The sequence below is a fragment of the Cebus imitator genome, unplaced genomic scaffold (genome assembly GCF_001604975.1).
Source record: "Cebus imitator isolate Cc_AM_T3 unplaced genomic scaffold, Cebus_imitator-1.0 Scaffold614, whole genome shotgun sequence".
Taxonomy (NCBI): domain Eukaryota; kingdom Metazoa; phylum Chordata; class Mammalia; order Primates; family Cebidae; genus Cebus; species Cebus imitator.
This window is the reverse complement of record NW_016107929.1, coordinates 173382-190881: the sequence shown is the minus strand read 5'-3', so window position 1 is coordinate 190881 and position 17500 is coordinate 173382. Positions and strand designations below refer to the sequence as shown.

Here is a 17500-nt window from a genome sequence, read left to right as displayed (position 1 = left end):
CAAAATAGTGATTTTCACCTCTAAATAGAGGGAGCCTGGAGAAGTGTGGCCCTGGGGCCTCCATTCCTAGTTAAACCAAGGAGGAAAAAGGGCCTAACACGGACACTACAGTGAGCAGGAACAGGGAGCTGGGGGTCGATGTGACTGATCCTTGCACCCCCTCCGCGGCTTTCCTGTTGCAGTGAGAGCCATAAGCCAAGGTGGGGAGCTGATGTGGGATCTCTTCAACAAGCTGGTCCTGAGATGCAAGGGTAGGAGGCAGGGCGGCTGTCTGCCGCGGGCTGGGGCGTTGTTAATTCTCTTTTGCCTTTTTCTTCCCGTGTTTAAGTCTCCAGGGGCTGGGGGAACCAGAGTTCCCCAACGACCTCCCTCACTCAGCCTCTTCCCTCCAGCCTTTTCACCTCTGGGGCTGGTGTGGGGCTGGGACGAGCCTTAGCCCGTGTGTCAAACCGTCCCTGCCAACCCCAGCAGCCCTACAGGCAGAGGAAGAAGAGGACAACTGGAAATCCTAGGGGGCTCCGCCACACTTTCCTTCCCCAAACTCAGACTCTAGCCATGGCCCTGACGTAGACACAGCCAGAATGGGCTCCTCAGCCCTGCTGCCCTGGAAGGGGCAGGGATGGAAACATCCCAGGTGCGTGTGGAGACCACCTTCAAGGAGCGGGAAGCTGGCGTCTGGGGCAGGAGCTTCTGCTGCCTGTGCTTCTTCTGGGGATGGCTCCACCCAGCCCCTGCACCGATGCACTCTTCGATTCCCTAAGAGACTTCCAGAGAAAACAGCAGCACAAATCAATAAAGAACTGAGCAGAAACCAACAGTGCACTTTTAATTAAGGACCTGTAACTATGCAGGATGCAAACACCTGGGATCAGTGACTTCCCTCTTGCCCCTGTTTGTCTCTAGGCAATGGGGGCAGAAGATCCCAGCAGACCAAGGCCCCTCTCTCTGGGGTCAGATGCAAAAGACAAGTGGTCAGCAGGGGCAGCTGTTGCAGGTGGGAGGGACATTTTCCCACAGGAAAAAAGGTCTCAGTGACAACATGAGGTCTCTAGAAATAGGCATGCTGAGAGCCCAATGGCCCTTGGCATCATTCCCGGTGTCGGGGTAGGTGTCTTGGAGTTTGCTCCAGTGGTTGAGAGGGAGGGAGGGGCTACTGACTTGGAGGAACTGGCGCCAAGCCAGGGAGATAACAAATCCAGGCAGGGCTGTGGGGCCGGTTAGGAGCAGGGCTATAGGTCTTTTCCCTTGGAAAAGACACTGCCAGGCTTTGGATCCAGACCAGGAGGCTTCATGGCCAAATCCAGCAGCAGGGGTCCAGATAACACCACAGGGAGATCAAAAAGGTATGGTGGGGGCATCCCAGCCTCTGGAGGGGCCAGGAGATGCCAGCACAGCCGGGAAGGCCCGGCTGTATCAGCCCTGGGGGTGACACCACTCCCACCCACCACACACAAGAGTAACTCAGGAAGATGGGGAAGGTGACAAGCCCCTGGGCAGAAGCCCTGTGGCCATGGGATCATTTTAAATTGAGCCCAGAGAGTGAGCTGTCCAGGGGAGCTAACTTTGGCTGGAAAGGGCAGAGGCAGACGGGCCTGCTCCATCTCACCTCTAAGAAGGTAGGCAGGACAGAGGTGCCCCAGTGAAGGCCACACAGTTGCCACAGTCTCCTGCAGAGACCAGGCAGGAAGCCTGCCTCTCGGCCATGCAGGATGGAAAGAAAGATTCTATTCCTGGAGGGAGCTACCCTGGAAGGCCCCCAGGACAGCCAGGACCCACTGTTTCTTCGGGATTGCCCCATTTTCTCTGGTGGGAGCTAATGCCTGCGCCTGGGTCCTGGCAGCACTCTGGACTCCACCCTTTCTCCTGGCTTTCACCTTTGTAGCAGGATCCCTGCAGACCAGGCCCATGACAAACACCGTCTCCAGCAGGCGGGCAAAGGAAGGGCACAGCGCCAGGCAGTGGTGTGGTGCCCGTCAGGAAGAGGCTGCCTTCTCCCGGTGAAACTAGGCAGACAGAGGGCAGTGAGAAATGTGATCTCGGCAAAGGAAGGCTCTTGGGAAAGGAAAAGGCAGGACTGACCTTCTGCACGGCAGCAATGGCAGGGCCAAAGGCAGCTTTGACCTCCACGCGGGCTCGGATCCAGGCCGGCAGCTTGGCCAGGACAGGGGGCCGGGCGTATCGCTGGTCCAGGAGCACTATGCTGGCAAAATCCCTCTGGTGCCTGATGGCTCTGCCTGTGTAGGAACAGAGGCTGGGGCTCTGAGTAACACCTGCCTCCCCTACAGCACATTCCCATGGCGTCCCCCTCCCCTTACTGAGACTCATGTAGGGGACAGGCTGGCAACCCTGCTTTACTGTTCTCCCCTTTTAAAGCCCCCATCTGTCCACCCAGTCAGAGGCAGCCAGGCTCACCTATGGACTGGTTGACGGCCTTCATGCACAGGTTCTCCACCAGAGCCTTCCCTGGGGGCGCCTGGCCTGGGGCTCTGGGCTGGGGGTGAAGGGGATGACCCATGAGGACTGTTGCCTGCCTGCAGCTCTCCCTGGGAAAAGACCCTGCCAGGCTTTGGAGCCAAACCAGGAGGCTTTGTGGCCAAATCCAGCAGCAGGAGTCCAGGTGACATCACAGGGAAGATCAAGAGGATGTGGGGGGGCATCCAAGCCTCCGGAGGGGCCAGGAGACGCCAGCATCGAGGGGAAGGCCCGGCTGTATCAGCCTTGGGGGCGATGCCACTCCCACCCACCACCCACTCTTCTCACCCACTGCAACACTGGGGTCACTCACAAGGGTCTGATCCAAGTAGGCCATCTTCTCCTGCAGCTCTGGAGACCTGATGTTGGGGAAGGGCATGCCCACCATCACTACACACCTGGGGGAGACAGGAGACCAGGGCGGGTGGGCGTCAGGGCCTCCCGTGTCGTCACCCACCTGTCACCAGCGGCTCTATTCTACCCCTTCCTCAGCCCTCTCCATCTGTGATCAAAGCTCTGCCCCTCCCTGCTCTGCGGCTACCACCTGAAGAGGGCTTGTTCAGCTGAGAGATCCCGTCTAGGCCAAAGGATTGGGTCCTGATACAGCAATGGCTGGCCTGATCTTCCACATACCCTCCCAGGGCCAAACCCAGAGCTGCTGAGCCCCTTCCTCCAGCTAGCTGGTCTGAGCAGTTGAAGCTCAGGTGTGGGCTCCGATGGCAGCAGACGCCAGGCAGGGGCCCAGCTGCTGGGAGTGAGGGCCAGCCAACTGCAGCAGCCCAGGAGACGAGGAGAAGCACTACTTACCGGCCTAGATTGTCAGAGAAGTTGATCCCTTCACTCATCTTTCCTCCAACCACAGAGAGGAGCAGCGCCCCTGTCACCCGGCCTCTCTCCTGACCACAGCCCTGCGGAAGACAGACCCAGAGTTGCTGAGCTGAAGCTTGGATGTCACCCACAACATTTCCAGCTGCCGCCTCCACGGGGTCTCAGATCCAAGCTCAGCATTAGGTTCGCACCTGAATGCACCTGGAATAGGCCAGCAGCACCTGCTCCACCTGGTGTGTGCTCTTAGGCTCCTGGAATATCTGGAGAAAGACAGAGAACATCTCCCAGAGTCGGGTTCAGGGCACCGGGTCTTGGGTCTGCTCGTGGCCTTGTGTTTTCTGGCAGGGGTCTGGAGAGCCTCACAGCTCAGGGCTTTGGGAAAATCCTCTATAGTCAGGGACTGGGAGCAGTGGGGATGAGGAGCCAGAAGCCTGTCCTGACTCGATGAGCACAAGAGCTCCCAGGAGGACTCAGAGGCACAGTCCTCTTAGTGGGAGGGCCGGCTGACAGGCTACTCACCTTTTTCCTGGCTGCCAGGCGGTCCAGCAGACCACCCTTCTCCCAGTGGGTGTGGACCTGGCGTAGGTACTCGTAGGAGGGGAAGAAACATACCACCCCTCCAGGAACCACACCACACAGGTTACAGAGGATGCGACCCGCCTCGTCCATCTAAGGAAGAAAGGGAGCCCCCATGGAGCAAACCCTCAGCCACCCACAAACAGCATCTTAACCTTGAGGCTCAAAACTGAGGAGAGACCCACAGCATGACTACAGCCAGCGGGGAGGACCTGGCTCCCCTGCGTGGGAACCACAAGATGGCAGGTGCCACCTCTCACCAAACACACCCAGCCGCTGCTGCTGAGCCTTTCTGACACACGTTACAGCACTAGTGTCTCAGGGGGCCTTCCTAGTGCCCTGGCACTGCGTCCTCCCTTCTTCACTCCAGGGTCCTGACAGGCACCACAGTGACCATCAGGCACTGCACCTCAGGCGATGACTCCCAAGCCCCCATCCCTGCCACCGGCAGGAGCAGATATAACCAAAGGGCAAGAGAGCCAAAGGGAGTCAGCAGCTTTCCTCTGCATGTGGCATCCTCGGGGGATGCCTGGAGGTTTTAAAAATATGTATTTAGCAGCCTAAGGGGTGAGGGTGCTCAGACCTTCTCCATAAGCATCTAGATCGATGCTGCTCATCCTGTGCAGCTCTATAGCGGGTGCCCCCATACGATTTCCCTAACGCCTGAAATCACTCAGGTGGGCCAGAGTGCCCCTGCCCCAGAAAACCCTTTGCTGCCCGAGCCCAGGCTGTGGCGCGGCAAGTTGGCTGGGACTGACCATCTGGGGCAGCTCTCTTTTCTGGAATGTAAATTCCAGTGGCTGGTTGGAGATCCCGCTGCAGATGACAAGGGGCAGGATGTTGTCCGGAGGGATCACGTGACCTGTTAAGAGCCAGGGAGGGCCCAAAAACTGGAGATGCAGGCCTGCTGCAAGGCACAGTGCAGGAAGGGCATTTCTCTACGCCATCTTCCAGCTCAGGAGCAGTGACTGACAGTTGCACCCACCCACCACTGCCACAGTCACACTGTGCAGCAGGGAGTAGGGCAGGAGAGCCTGGGTGAATGCACAAAGAGCGAGGCTCCCATCCCCGGTCTCCTCCGCCCCTGTGCCTGGTTGCAGTATGAAGTTACACACAGAAAACACGGGCCAGAACCTGACCTCTAGCCCACCCCACCCTGGGCATGGCTCCTCACCACAGGAAAACTCCACCACGCGCTCAGGTTCCACCCCGGCACAGGCCAGCAGCTGCTGTCGGAAGTCAGACACCTGCAGACCAAGACCCCAGTATCATGGCCCCGTGACTTCCCAGAGACCCAGCAGAAAAAAAGCGAGAAGTCTGGGCTAAAAGGCAGCAAGTACACACAAATACAAAGAAAAGGTCAAAGAAAAGGCTGATGACAAATTAACAAAAACAAAAACAGTGACTGATACCCAGTGCTAGCTAGCAGTCTTCTTTAACCTACGTGCAGAACAGCAAAGGAAATCCAGCGAATCTGGCAAAGTCATTTTGCTGGCCTGCATGCAGCAAAATCACCAGTGAAAATTTTCAGAAATACATGTGGCCGGGGCCCAGCCCAAACTACTGAATAAGAATCTCCAGGTGGTCATCTGTTAGACTGGGAAAAATCCAAAAGTAACCACTCTGTGGAGAAAAAGGCATTTCTAGACATTACTGGTGGGATACAGAATGGTTCAATTCTTATGAAGGGGAATTTCACAGTAGTTAACAAATTAAACATATTTATACTTTTTAACCCAGGAATCCCATATTTAGGAGTCTACGGAGAAGATACAGCCCACAGATACCAAACAGCACATGCCCCGAGCCTTTTCCTGGCTGTCTATCCAGAGGGTACTAGTTGAATGAGCAACGCTACATCTGCCTGACAGAGAACCACACAGCCCACTAAAGGAGCGATGGCTGGGACAACCGACTAAGATGCCTTCCATGTAAATAAAACAGGAAAGGGAAAAGGAGGACACATATTTGCTTATTTTGGGGAAAAAGAAGAACTGAAAGGACAGGCAAGTCAAACTGGTTCCCTATGGGGGTGGGTGGGGAACAGGCTGGAGAGGACAGGAGTGAGACTTTCCTGAATAGATCTTTTTATATAAATTTGACTTCTGAACCACACAAATATTTACATATTTTAAAACTACAAGTCCAAAAAGAAAAAAGCAAATTCTAAAATTGAAAAGAAAATGAAACAAAAACAGCCTAGCGCTCTATCAAACTCAGAAAACACAAGCACACCAAGAAAGGCCTGGTTCCAGTGACTTTATAGCCTAGCTAGTGATCAGACATCCTTAGTGGGTTAGACGTGAAAGGCAAAGAGGAAAGGCAATTTCAAGCAGACTTATTGTTAGAAGTAATATTGGTATTATGATTTTGAAACTTTCGAGTATATTATGGGATAGAGCAGATACGTATGTTAATGTACCACAAATGTTCAGGCTTAAGAGAAAAAGAGGTACAATATAGGGTCAGGTAAACAAATCCTGTAACTTATACTTAGAAATACCAATATGGGCCAGGCATGGTGGCTCATGCCTGTAATCCCAGCTCTTTGAGAGGCCAAGGCAGGTGGATCACTCAAGTTCAAGACTAGCCTGGCCAACATGGTAAAACCCCATTCTACTGAAATACAGAAATTAGCTGGGCGTGGTGGCACATGCCTGTAATCCCAGCTACTGGGGAGACTGAGGCATGAGAATTGCTTAAACCTGGGAGGCAGAGGTTGCAGTGAGCTGCAACAGGGCCACTGTGCTCCAGCCTGGGTGACAGTGAAACTCCGCCTCAAATAAATCAATAAAAGAAACACCAGTACGGAACCAGTGTGGATTCATTCGGAAAACATTTCCTAGATCTGTCTACTGAAACGCTCCAGGAACACTACAAACACCCTACCTCCCACAGCTTGATTTCTAAATCTCATTTCCGATTAGAAGAAACCAGGGCAGCCTGGAGAAATGAATCCAGTGTGGGGGCAAGGACGCCCATGGTGAGCCCAGGACATTCTATTGTGCTGGAGGTGAGGCTGACGGAGCCGCGGCGAGGACCTGAGCTAGCAGGAAGGGGCTGTCGCATCAGCTTTGAGACAATGTGAGCATCAGAAACAATAATGACTATAAACAACTTTACTATGCTGAATGAATAAAACTATGAATCTGTGCACACAAACATATAAAAGTCAAGAGCCAGGGCAGCTGCGGCTGGGAAGCACTGCTTCAGGACTCCCGGTAGCTCTTCATCCAGTAGGCCCTTTGCTAGGTAGGAACTGCACTGTGCAGAGATATGGTTATATTCATCACAGTCATGCTCAACACCGAAAACTGTAAATACCCTGCACACCTAACAAAAGAGGAGCAGCTGCATGAAATGCTATGCATCTGTGTGACTGGAATCCAGCACAGCTGGGGTACCGGAATACGTGCATGCTTGCGGACCAGGAGGCAGCTTACTGGGAACTGAGCACCAGATTACCTTGGCGGCTCAGGCTGTATCTTCTCAGCAGACTCCTCTGCTGCCGAGCGAATGTATGAAAAGAGTGAGTTCCAGCAACGGTGCAGGGAGGGAGCTGCACTTTTGTTTTTAAAACAGGTATGCACGTAAGTGAAAATTATGCCTACAAGGCTATTATAATCATATAGACCAAAATGAACCTTTTAAAAGTGGAATCATGATTTTGTTTCCTTGAGAGTTTGAAACTACTGAACAGCTTCCTCCGGGGGACGTGTGATCCTGGGGCTACAGAATAGAGCAACAGAGGAGTATCCACCACCCCTCCATCCTAAAAGGCACAGCAGTGAGAAAGAACAGCAGTGCCACCCAGTGGACACCGCTGGACCCTTTCTGGCTTGGGGCCCCAGGAGCGAACAGGAATGATATGCATCTCTCCCCAGCCCCCATCCCATCCCAACATATGGGGCACAGGAGCTGGGAAAGGTGTCCTTACCGGCTGCATGGTGCCCCCTGCAATGACCACTGCCCGGCATTCCTTCACCACCTGCGCAAAGTGCACAGCTGGATTCAGGAGCAAGAACTTAAGGCTGCTCTGACTGAGGCTGCCTGGAAAAAGAGATCAGTGGAGAGTTCAGTGCAAGCCCAACAGACCCTTCTATCATCCCAGCAAAGGGGGATTCCCCACGTGAGTCCGGGTCTGAGGCACAAGTGCTAGTGCTTTCTCTTTAAATTAAAGACCATTTAATCTCTAGGACAACCAGCCCACAGAGGTGGACCATACAATCCTCTCCACATTCATACGAGGAAACTGAAGTTAAAAAAGAAAATGTTCAAATCACAAAGCTTATAGATGACCCAAACCATGACCCAAACCAAAGTCCACTCTACCCCACAATACAAGCTTCCCTAGGACCCCTGCCCAAGAGGACCCCTATCCCAGCCCCTCTATCTCCCGTCCTCCTCCACTGCTTGCCAAGTCACAGCAGGCCAGTGCCCACTGCACTGCTTCTTCCTAACCCAGGAAATTGCCAGGATGGAAGGAAAGAATCCTTTCACGCTGCAGCTCCTTGGCTCAGCTTGGCTCCTTCCTGACACCTGAGCACCCGGCCAAGCACCACCTGATTACCCTGGCGGCTCAGGATGACCCTGCCATCTTGGTTGGCCGTAGTGAGAGCTGCCAAGAAGCCTTCGATATGCATCAGTGGGGAAGCTGGTCGCGGGGCGCTGGCCTGACTCTCATCTGCAGGGGCTGCACGGAGCAGAATGGGGAGGAGGCCACCCTGGGGACAGGTCCACACGCAAGGAACAGATGCCCTTGCCCAGGCCTGCAGCCGGCTCTGCCTACCCATCCTCCTGCCTCACCTTCAGTTGCCTTGGGCTGCAGGCTCTGTAGGAACTGCTGAAACCCAGCCAATCTGGGCTGCTCCCGAGATGACAGCACTGCTCCGTGCCGTTCCGTGAAGCCAAAGAGCTGGGTGGGATGAGAGCGAGCAGTGGAGAGAAACGAGGAGCAGCCATGAGAGAAAGGCTGGGTGGATCAGAGGCTCTCCGAGGCCGAGATGCCTGCAGCACACATCCCACTACCCCAGCAAGGCCCACTGCACCAAGGAGGGAGGAGACAAAGGGGACTCTGGAATACCCTCGAGGGCAGCGGTGGAAAGCATGGTAAGGGCAGGGGGGTTCAGGACCACAAGATGGGAGCAGGTACCTTTCTGCTGACCATGCTCTTCTCACAGTACCGCTGCACCTGCAAAACCAAGCCCAGCTGTAGGCACGTGTGCAAACTGAGTGAGCTGTAATCTAAACACACAAAAAAAATCCCACCACCTCCACCACCCAGGCAGCACAACGCACTGACACCTTTTGAGGCACCTGGAGCCTCCTTGCCACCAATGCTATCACACCCTCTCTGAAGCCACCTCCTCCGCTACTGCCCCTGTCCACAATGCAGTGCCCTATTCAGGAAGCCTGTGCACGCGACCCTCCTGAAGTCACCTCCCTGGGCCTCTGTTTCCTGTGCTTGCCAGGGGCGAAAAGATATCCTAGCTCAGAGCCACAGCTCATGGCATGCCACCTAGAACACAGGCAGGACCCTGTCCCCGGGGGCAGTCACGGTTACCGCCTTGAGCCACAAGGGTGGGGTTCGGGCAGCAGTGGCCAGAAGTGCCAGGTACGCAGGCCTAGAGTGAGCAAATGTCTGAGGCTGCAACCAGACCCAAGGCCCGACTGGGAAAATGCAGAAGGGGTCACATAGAACACATCAATGTCCTGCTCCTGTCCATAAGCCTGAGGGAGACTGTGCTGGAAGATGGAATGAGGCAGCCAGGACCTAGAGTCTCTACCTGTTCTATGGGGCACCAAGAAAGGTGCCTTTCTCACCCATCCCTGTGGCCTTCACCCTAGAGGAAGATGACTTTTGTCTTGCAGCCACACTGCGTTAAGGGGTAAGCAATTACACCTCTATGTTTTGGATCCTTAGACGGCTTGAGGACAGATGGAATTTGCTTTTTCTTCCTTCCACAGTCTTCACATAGTACTCTACTCACAGATGGTTTTAAGGAAATTGGATGTGGAAGGTGGAAAGTTGGAAACCTCTACCTTGAACAGGTTGATGTTGTCGATCTGGCTCTGGAAGAGGAAGTCGTTGATGGTCTTCAGCTCCGTCCCTGAGGGCAAACACAGGAAGGGCCTTGGGAGTTTCACCCTGAGCCTCGGCTTTCAGTCCCAGGGTTAAGCTTGGAAGTGGCTCATATCAGCTCTGGGACCTCTGAGAGGAACTCTCTTACCTGTCTGTGAGAGGCTCTGTGTATTGGGGTTTTGCTTAATGTTCCCTAAGAAAGAGAACCAAAGGAGGTCAGGATGGTGGTTCTCTGCACCTCCCAACCCTTCCCTATCTTCTCTCCCTCTACACGGCACAGCAAGAGCATCCGTATTTCCATGGCTTTGTTTTGCTTTCCGCTCTTTATAGCATACAAGGCAGCCACTGAGAGGTCAGGGGGGTCTAGGAGCCTCCCACGTCTGACTCATGTGCTTGTATATGGAGCCCAAAGCCCTGTAAGTTCATGCTTTTCACCCCTCCTCCAGGAGGCCAGGACACAGTGGCCAGACAAACGTATGCAGGGCATGGGAGCACAGAGGAGCTGCCCAGGCCATGTGGTGAGCCTGAGGCAAAACAGAGCTGGCGGCTCAGAGCAACAACACGAAGCTTCCACCAGAAGCTCCCACAGGCTCTCTGCAACTTCCGCTTCCACAGATGCCTTCCAAGGGGCTGCCCCATCGTAAAAGAAGGGGACGAGACGGGGTCATGCAAAGCGGGCTGGAAGCTGAAGCCAGAAGATCCCGGGCTCCCTTGCTGGGCTTGTGAATTGTAAGCAGCCCCTTGCTCTGAGCTCTAGTTTATGCGTCTGTCAACGAGGACTCAAATGCCAGCACTGAGTTCTAACAGGGCACGCAAAACCACATATGCAAGTGCTTCGAACACCCCACAGCACTACGCCTATCACAGAAACACTGTATGTTCATGAGATGCTGTATCCTTACTATTCCTGCAGAGTGGGGCCTAAAATAAAAAGGCCTCAGAACACAGGCAAAGAACCCCGTGGGTCTAAAAAAAAGCTCAAGTCAGACAACTAAGCTACAAAGAACAAGCATTTTCTAAATCAATGATCAAGACCGTTCTTAAAAACACAGAGAACCAAGGCGGTTCTGATGAGCATCCAAGGAAACAGCAGCCTGGCAGGTTTTACAGGCCAGGGGTTGGCAGGGGGACGGGGCTCTTACCTCCCAGCATGGCCACAAATTTCTCCAGCAAATACAGGATCTGTTTCAGGTACATCAGGTTCTTGGCCTTCAAACGCTTCCTGAGAAGAAGCCAATGGACATTAAGCGGTGGTGCCCTGACGGCCACTCACCCCGCCCACCCCCAGCAGGGACCTTCCTGCCCAATGCCTCTCAAACTGGGTCACAATCTACAGATCATTTCCCAGAAAGCAGGCTGGCCATGGCACCAGGCCTCAGAGCCAGTGGTCAGCCTCCCAAGTCTGTGTGAATCACACACCATGATGTGCCTGGGACATGAATGGCACGCGACTCCACCCTGCCGCAACCCGGATCAGAGGGAAACAAAGTGCTGCCTCTAAGGGGCTGATGCAGGGGGCCACCGAGGCTGAGAGATGGTCACACTATCTCAGAGGGTCACATCTCACCTGTATCTCTCCATGTACTGCAGCAGCTGGGAATGGGCCTGGCAGAGCTGCGGAAAGAACACAAACCAGGCTCTAGGTCGAGGGCTGTGCTGCTGACATCTTAGATTCGCCTACAAGATGCTGGCCTGGACACACAGGAAGCCACCAATGGGAGGTACTGAGTCTCCCTGCTAGTTTCCACAAGGTTAAGAAAAGACCTGGAGTCTACGAAGAGTGGCGGTTCAAGGTCACGATCACATCCCAGCCTCAATTCAACCCAGGGACAGGTCAGTAGAGCTGGTGGGATGCCGTGGGTGTTTCATAGTCACAAGCCAAGGTTGCCTCGGAGGCCCCCAGGTGTCTGCAAAACACCCTGAAAACCACTGGTGTACCAGGAAGCGGCCCCAGCTTCTGCTCCTGGAGCTGCTACACCCCAGCTCCACACTCATGAGCTGTATGATCTTAGGACACAGCTTGACCATCTCTGAATCTCCAAGTTCCCAATGTAAAATAGGAATACCACCCCCATGGCAGCGTGAAGACCAGACACCTGGTGCTGCACGTGGTGCAGGAGGAGCCTGCACCAATCTTTTCTTTTTTTTTGAAACAGAGTTCCGCTCTTGTTGCCCAGGCTGGAGTGCAATGGCACAATCTCGACTCGCTGCAACCTCCGCCTCCCGGGTTCAAGCGATTCTCCTGCTTCAGCCTCCCGAGTAGCTGGGATTACAGGCATGCACCACCACACCCGGCTAGATTTTGTATTTTTCAGTATAGACGGGGTTTCACTATATTGGTCAGGCTGGTCTCGGACCAGCTTACAGAACTGGCTGCTGGCATCCAGGGCTGGAGGGACTCAGGAGCGTGGGGGCAGGTAAGGTACAGGGAAACCAGTCGCTCTGTCGGAGCAGGGTCCCCAGAGTTCTGGGATGTGCTGGAAAGCCACAGTCAGCCTCCAATAAGGTCACTGCCTTGACTCAGTGCACCCTCTAGCAAGCCCCACCTCTGGAGAAATTCTTGGTCCAGGTGTCTGGAGGAACCATTCAAATCCCTTTGTCTCACGGCAGGCTGTGGCCTGGGGAGGGGAGGCCCACACACCTGGGAGCCGCTGACCTCCACGCTGTGCATGCCTGTGATGGTGTCGATCAGATTGTGTGCCTCGTCGATGATCACCACCTGGTCCTGCAGCTGGATGCCCGCAGCCTGTCGAGTGGCTGCATGCAGCAGCATCTGATAGGGCAGCACCACCAGCTGGGAGGGAGAAGAGGCCACGTTAGCAGGGCGAGGCTCCCCTGCAGCAGCCTGGCCTGCCCAACACTGAGCTCCTGATGTGGGTGCTTCTATTTCCTGTCTGGACTGTTTGTAGAGACATTCAAGAAATAGCTTGTAGCAATGGACAAGCTTTCCTCAAGAGTTTTACAAGAAAAGTCAAATACATGAAACACAGGAAACTAGGGCTGGTCTGACTCCTGAGTGAACCAAGGGCAAGGCTGGGTGAGGGTAACCCCTGCTTAGCTTTGTCCATGTCCTCAAGGTTGCCCTGGAGGCCCCCAGGTTTCTGCAAAACACCCTGAAAACCACCGGTGTACCATGAAGCGGCCCCAGCTTCTGCTGCTGGAGCTGCTACTTCCCAGCTGTGTGACTCTAGAAGAGTTGTCTAACCTCTCTGACCCTTGGTTTCCTCATCTGCAAAACAGGCTTGATACGTCCTATCTCAAGTGAGGGTTAAGGAGTGGAGCTGGGGCAACAAAAATAAAAGCAAGTCTGCAGATCTTTAGGTCTTTTGTTGTTAGCGAAGTTACCAGTTAAAGGAATAGTCATATAAGAAAAATGAAAAACCAGAAACTGAAGGGCTCCATCACCTACTCTTGGTGAGAAAATATAAGTCACTTAACCCTTCTGGGCTCCAGTGTCCCCATGCATAGCATTTCACCAGAAAACTGTTAGCATAAAGTCAAGATATGGTCAAAGTGCTTTAAAAATTCAAAAATTGGAAAGGTTTTGGGTCATGTTATGATATTTGTGCACAAATGCCTATAGCACTAATCTTGCTCTGAAGGCAAGCAGACCGGAGGGAAGGCCTAGGACATCACGGGGGCGGGCGGCGTTCCTCCATTTCTCTGCCAGCGCCACACAGCTCAGACCCTATGCTGGTGAGCATTTGGCTGCTGTGAAAAATGGTAACTTCGTTTCCCAAATCTTTTAAAATCTACTTAAATTTTTTCTGGATTAAACAGAATTTTCCACAAGTGATATCATGTTTCCAAAGTCATTCAAATTAAGGAATTAGCAAGGTAACAGTGAAATCGCACCCACCAAATCACAATGAGATACCGTTTTTGACCTGCTACGTTAGCAGTTCTGTTTACAAATTAAGACAGTATTCTCTCATGCTGCAGGTAGGTGTATGTTAGGAGTGCTTTCCAGTTAAAAGAGTACTATTATTTAAAAAAAAAAGATGAAAAATGGGAAAACTGAATGGTTCCATCGCTGACGTGTTCCACCACATCGCAGGTGTGGAAGTTGGGACCGTCACTTGCAAAGCCATTTGGAAACAGATGGACACACCACGCCCTTCTCAGCTCCTGGCATCCTCTCCCTGTGGTTTCACTAGGAATGCACATGCCTTCCTGGCTCCTAAACACTGTCCCCAGTAATACCAATTGGCCTTGCCGCCTGGTTCCCCCAAGGAATCCCACGCGCCTCCTCCAGCTCACGCATCAGGAGAGAATGGGTTAAGTGCCATCAGTCTGACCACGGTGGGTGGCATCCCCCAAATTACAGTGTGATGAGGACTCCCCTCATGGCCTAGGCCACAGTGAGAGCCAAGAGTGGCTTTCCAGCACTGCAGGGCCCTCACCTGGGCTGCAGGGATGGCAAGGCGGCTTCCATAATAGGGACAGGCCCGGGCCTCCTTCCCAAGGGCCAGCAGCTGCTCAATGTCCTTCACCTCTGCCAGGGCCTCATCCCGGAGGAAGTCCATCTGCTCGTGGTTGTAGAAGGGGCAGGCAGCCTGCTTCTCCTGCCTCCTTCTCTTTGGCTTCTCCTCCTCAGCTCCTTTCTTCTTCTCTGAGGGTGGCGCACAAACAAGGAGAGAAAAGAGGGGACAGCAACTGTCCAAGGGCCCGAGAGAGGGTTCTGTGATGCTAAGACCCACTTCCACAGGGTGGGGTCTGTAAGACCCTCCCAAGTACTGCCAACTACGGTCTTGTCGGAACACTCTAAGATTTTACTTTTGTTCTACAGAAAGAGCCTGGAAAATGATCTCCATGCCACGGATTTGGGCCAGACACTGACCCAGAAAGCAGGAACACTTTTTCCCAAGGAGAGGAGCCTTAGGAAGGAACTGGGGAACTGGGGTCTCCTCTGCCATTCTATTTTTTTTTTTTGAGACAGAGTTTCGCTCGTTACCCAGGCTGGAGGGCAGTGGCGTGATCTCGGCTCACCGCAACCTCTGCCTCCTGGGTTCAAGCAATTCTCCTGCCTCAGCCTCCCAAGTAGCTGGGACTACAGGCGTGCGCCACCATGCCCAGCTAATTTTTGCATTTTTAGTAGAGATGGGGTTTCACCATGTTGACCAGGATGGTCTCGATCTCTTGACCTCGTGACCCACCCGCCTCGGCCTCCCAAAGTGCTGGGATTACAGGCGTGAGCCACTGTGCCCGGCCTCCTCTGCCATTCTTTCTGTGCAAGACAGTTAACGGTCTTCAGTCACTGCCACCCCTGCCTCACCCTCCCCAGACCACCTGCGGCTATGCCATGGTCCCGGTGGCTACCGTGCCTGCTTCTCTGCATGTCCACGCAGCGGTCGTTGATAAGCTGCGCAGAACCTAGACTTTTCACATCTTCGTTTACACAAAGGTTCTGCAACAAAGGAGAAAGGGAGGCAAAGAGACAGTGCTGGCTAAATGACATGCAACCAACACACGTGGACCTGCCCTGCCCACTTCTCCTTCGCCTTCCAGTGATCAGGTGGCCAGGCCAGGCCAGGGAGAGGGCTGCTTCTCGCACTGTTCAACCTGTCGCAGACCCAGCGTCTCCCAGGCCTGGACGAGGAGGACAAAGCCGTGGGGAAGGGAGCAGGATGGCCCCCGGTGGAAACACTGGCCGCTGTTTACCTGCCGGGAGCCGAGGGAGACCAGCCGGACGTCCTTGCCAAAGGGGCTCTTCTTCACCTCATGCACAAACTGGGCCAGCTGGGAGTGTGTCCGACTACAGTAATAAACCTAGCAGAGAAAAAGAAAGGTGCTCAAAGAGGGAACCAAAACATCCCACAGCATTCTATTCTCTAACATTGAGGCACGCCAGGGCCTGGAGGCTGAGGGAAGGGGGTGGTTCCAAATTCACAAAGCTGAGGCAGGACAGCAATGTCCCACATCAGGTCACATCTACTCAGGGACCCAGGGGTTCCTGAATCGCCAAGGGAATGCCCGAGGCAGCTCCTTCCACGAGTCACGTCCAGCCTCTCATCAGCCGCTTTGGAGGGTTGGCCAATCTTAGAACAGTGGTGACCACCTCCCAAATGGTGACCCTTAACCATGGCAAAAGGTCCCCATTTGGGGAGGGGGGTGTCAGTAGGGCGGGGTTGTTTCACACACATCCATCCCCCACAGGGGAAAAAGGAAGGCTGAGCAGAATACCCTCTCTCTACTCCTCTAAGGCAAGAGTGAAGGGAGGAAAACAGAAAAATACAGAGAAAATACCTACTTCTGACAAAAAGCAAAAGTCATATATCAATGAAACCAAGTATGTTTAAACTTGAGAAATGTCAGACCATACACATCCCACTGCCCTCCGTGCAAATGGAAACACGGATAAGAGGAGAAGCACACCATGAAAGACCTAAAGGGCAGGGCACTCGTGTGTCCTACCAGCCCCACCCAGCGGGGACAGAAACCACACAGACTTCAGCCCAGAACAGCTGCTCCTTGATGCCCTGGGGTGGCAAGCATGGCCCTGCTTCCAGGAGAGGTCTCCCCAGGCCCCTAACCCAGGAGAGGTCTCCCCAGACCCCAAACCCAGGAGAGGTCTCCCCAGGCCCCGAACCCAGGAGAGGTCTCCCCAGACCCCAAACCCAGGAGAGGTCTCCCCACGGCCCCAAACCCAAGAGAGGTGTCCCCATGGCCCCACTCCCAGGAGAGGTCTCCCCATGGCCCCAAACCCAAGAGAGGTGTCCCCACGGCCCCACTCCCAGGAGAGGTCTCCCCAGGCCCCGAACCCAGGAGAGGTCTCCCCAGGCCCCGAACCCAGGAGAGGTCTCCCCAGACCCCGAACCCAGGAGAGGTCTCCCCAGGCCCCGAACCCAGGAGAGGTCTCCCCACGGTCCCAAACCCAAGAGAGGTATCCCCACAGCCCCACTCCCAGGAGAGGTCTCCCCAGGCCCTGAACCCAGGAGAGGTCTCCCCAGGCCTCGAACCTAGGAGAGGTCTCCAGGGTTGCATCTGGGACGCCACAGAGTCCAAGTGCTGGAAGCTCCTCCTTTGCAGGCAGGAGGGTGAGAAGCAGCCGAGTGACTCCAGCCTCCTCCCCAGGGGTGCAGAGCCCAGCCCACAGGCCCCAACAGCACCAGCAGAGGACACTCATGTTACCTTAGTTACATGTTCTTCCTCCAGGTCATCCTCATCCTCATCCACTCTGTTTGTGAGACAGAGAAAACACAAAACAGTCTTCCCTCAGCGAAAAACACTGAGCATTTGCTGAGCGCTGGTCTTGAGCCCTGGACATCCCCAGCAACGGGTTTCACCAAGGAAGCAGATGCTGTTTGCTCAGAAACTCCCCCAGGCAAATGCCAACCCCAGTTTCCCATGGCTACTCAGGTCTGTGGATGGGGAAATGTGGAAAGAAGGGGCTCGGCACTCCCAACCCAAGTCTTGAGTTGGAAGCCTCAGGAGTCACGGCAGGCTGTTCTCTCTGTCCTCCCTCCAGCAAGTGGGACCCCTCTGAGGCATCAGGGGGGACATTTGCTCTTCGTCACCTTGGGCCTTTGGGTGTTCTGCACC

General features: G+C 54.3%; 1 protein-coding gene across 8 annotated transcripts in view; it reads right to left on the bottom strand.

The window, feature by feature from the left end:
* Window positions 1-801: 801 nt before the first annotated feature.
* The window catches only part of DDX11 (DEAD/H-box helicase 11), a 30390-nt gene continuing 13691 nt past the window's right edge, over window positions 802-17500 (bottom strand). For 4 of the 8 annotated variants that reach the window (XM_037734416.1, XM_037734414.1, XM_037734413.1 and 1 more), the window contains 21 exons: window positions 17090-17135; window positions 15620-15727; window positions 15278-15365; window positions 14362-14570; window positions 12600-12752; window positions 11526-11572; window positions 11101-11180; window positions 10107-10151; window positions 9919-9986; window positions 9029-9067; window positions 8683-8791; window positions 8447-8569; window positions 7814-7926; window positions 5051-5123; window positions 4635-4738; window positions 3820-3969; window positions 3492-3560; window positions 3280-3380; window positions 2786-2870; window positions 2413-2491; window positions 802-2234 (listed from right to left, as the gene is read on the bottom strand). In XM_037734416.1, coding sequence (XP_037590344.1) covers window positions 1741-2234; window positions 2413-2491; window positions 2786-2870; window positions 3280-3380; window positions 3492-3560; window positions 3820-3969; window positions 4635-4738; window positions 5051-5123; window positions 7814-7926; window positions 8447-8569; window positions 8683-8791; window positions 9029-9067; window positions 9919-9986; window positions 10107-10151; window positions 11101-11180; window positions 11526-11572; window positions 12600-12752; window positions 14362-14570; window positions 15278-15365; window positions 15620-15727; window positions 17090-17135 — 2383 coding nt within the window. In that variant the 3' untranslated portion in view covers window positions 802-1740. Of the gene's footprint in view, window positions 2235-2412; window positions 2492-2785; window positions 2871-3279; window positions 3381-3491; window positions 3561-3819; window positions 3970-4634; window positions 4739-5050; window positions 5124-7813; window positions 7927-8446; window positions 8570-8682; window positions 8792-9028; window positions 9068-9918; window positions 9987-10106; window positions 10152-11100; window positions 11181-11525; window positions 11573-12599; window positions 12753-14361; window positions 14571-15277; window positions 15366-15619; window positions 15728-16333; window positions 16488-17089; window positions 17136-17500 lie in introns of those variants that run through there. The other 4 variants (XM_017517060.2, XM_037734418.1, XM_037734415.1 and 1 more) reach the window with 4 other exon arrangements.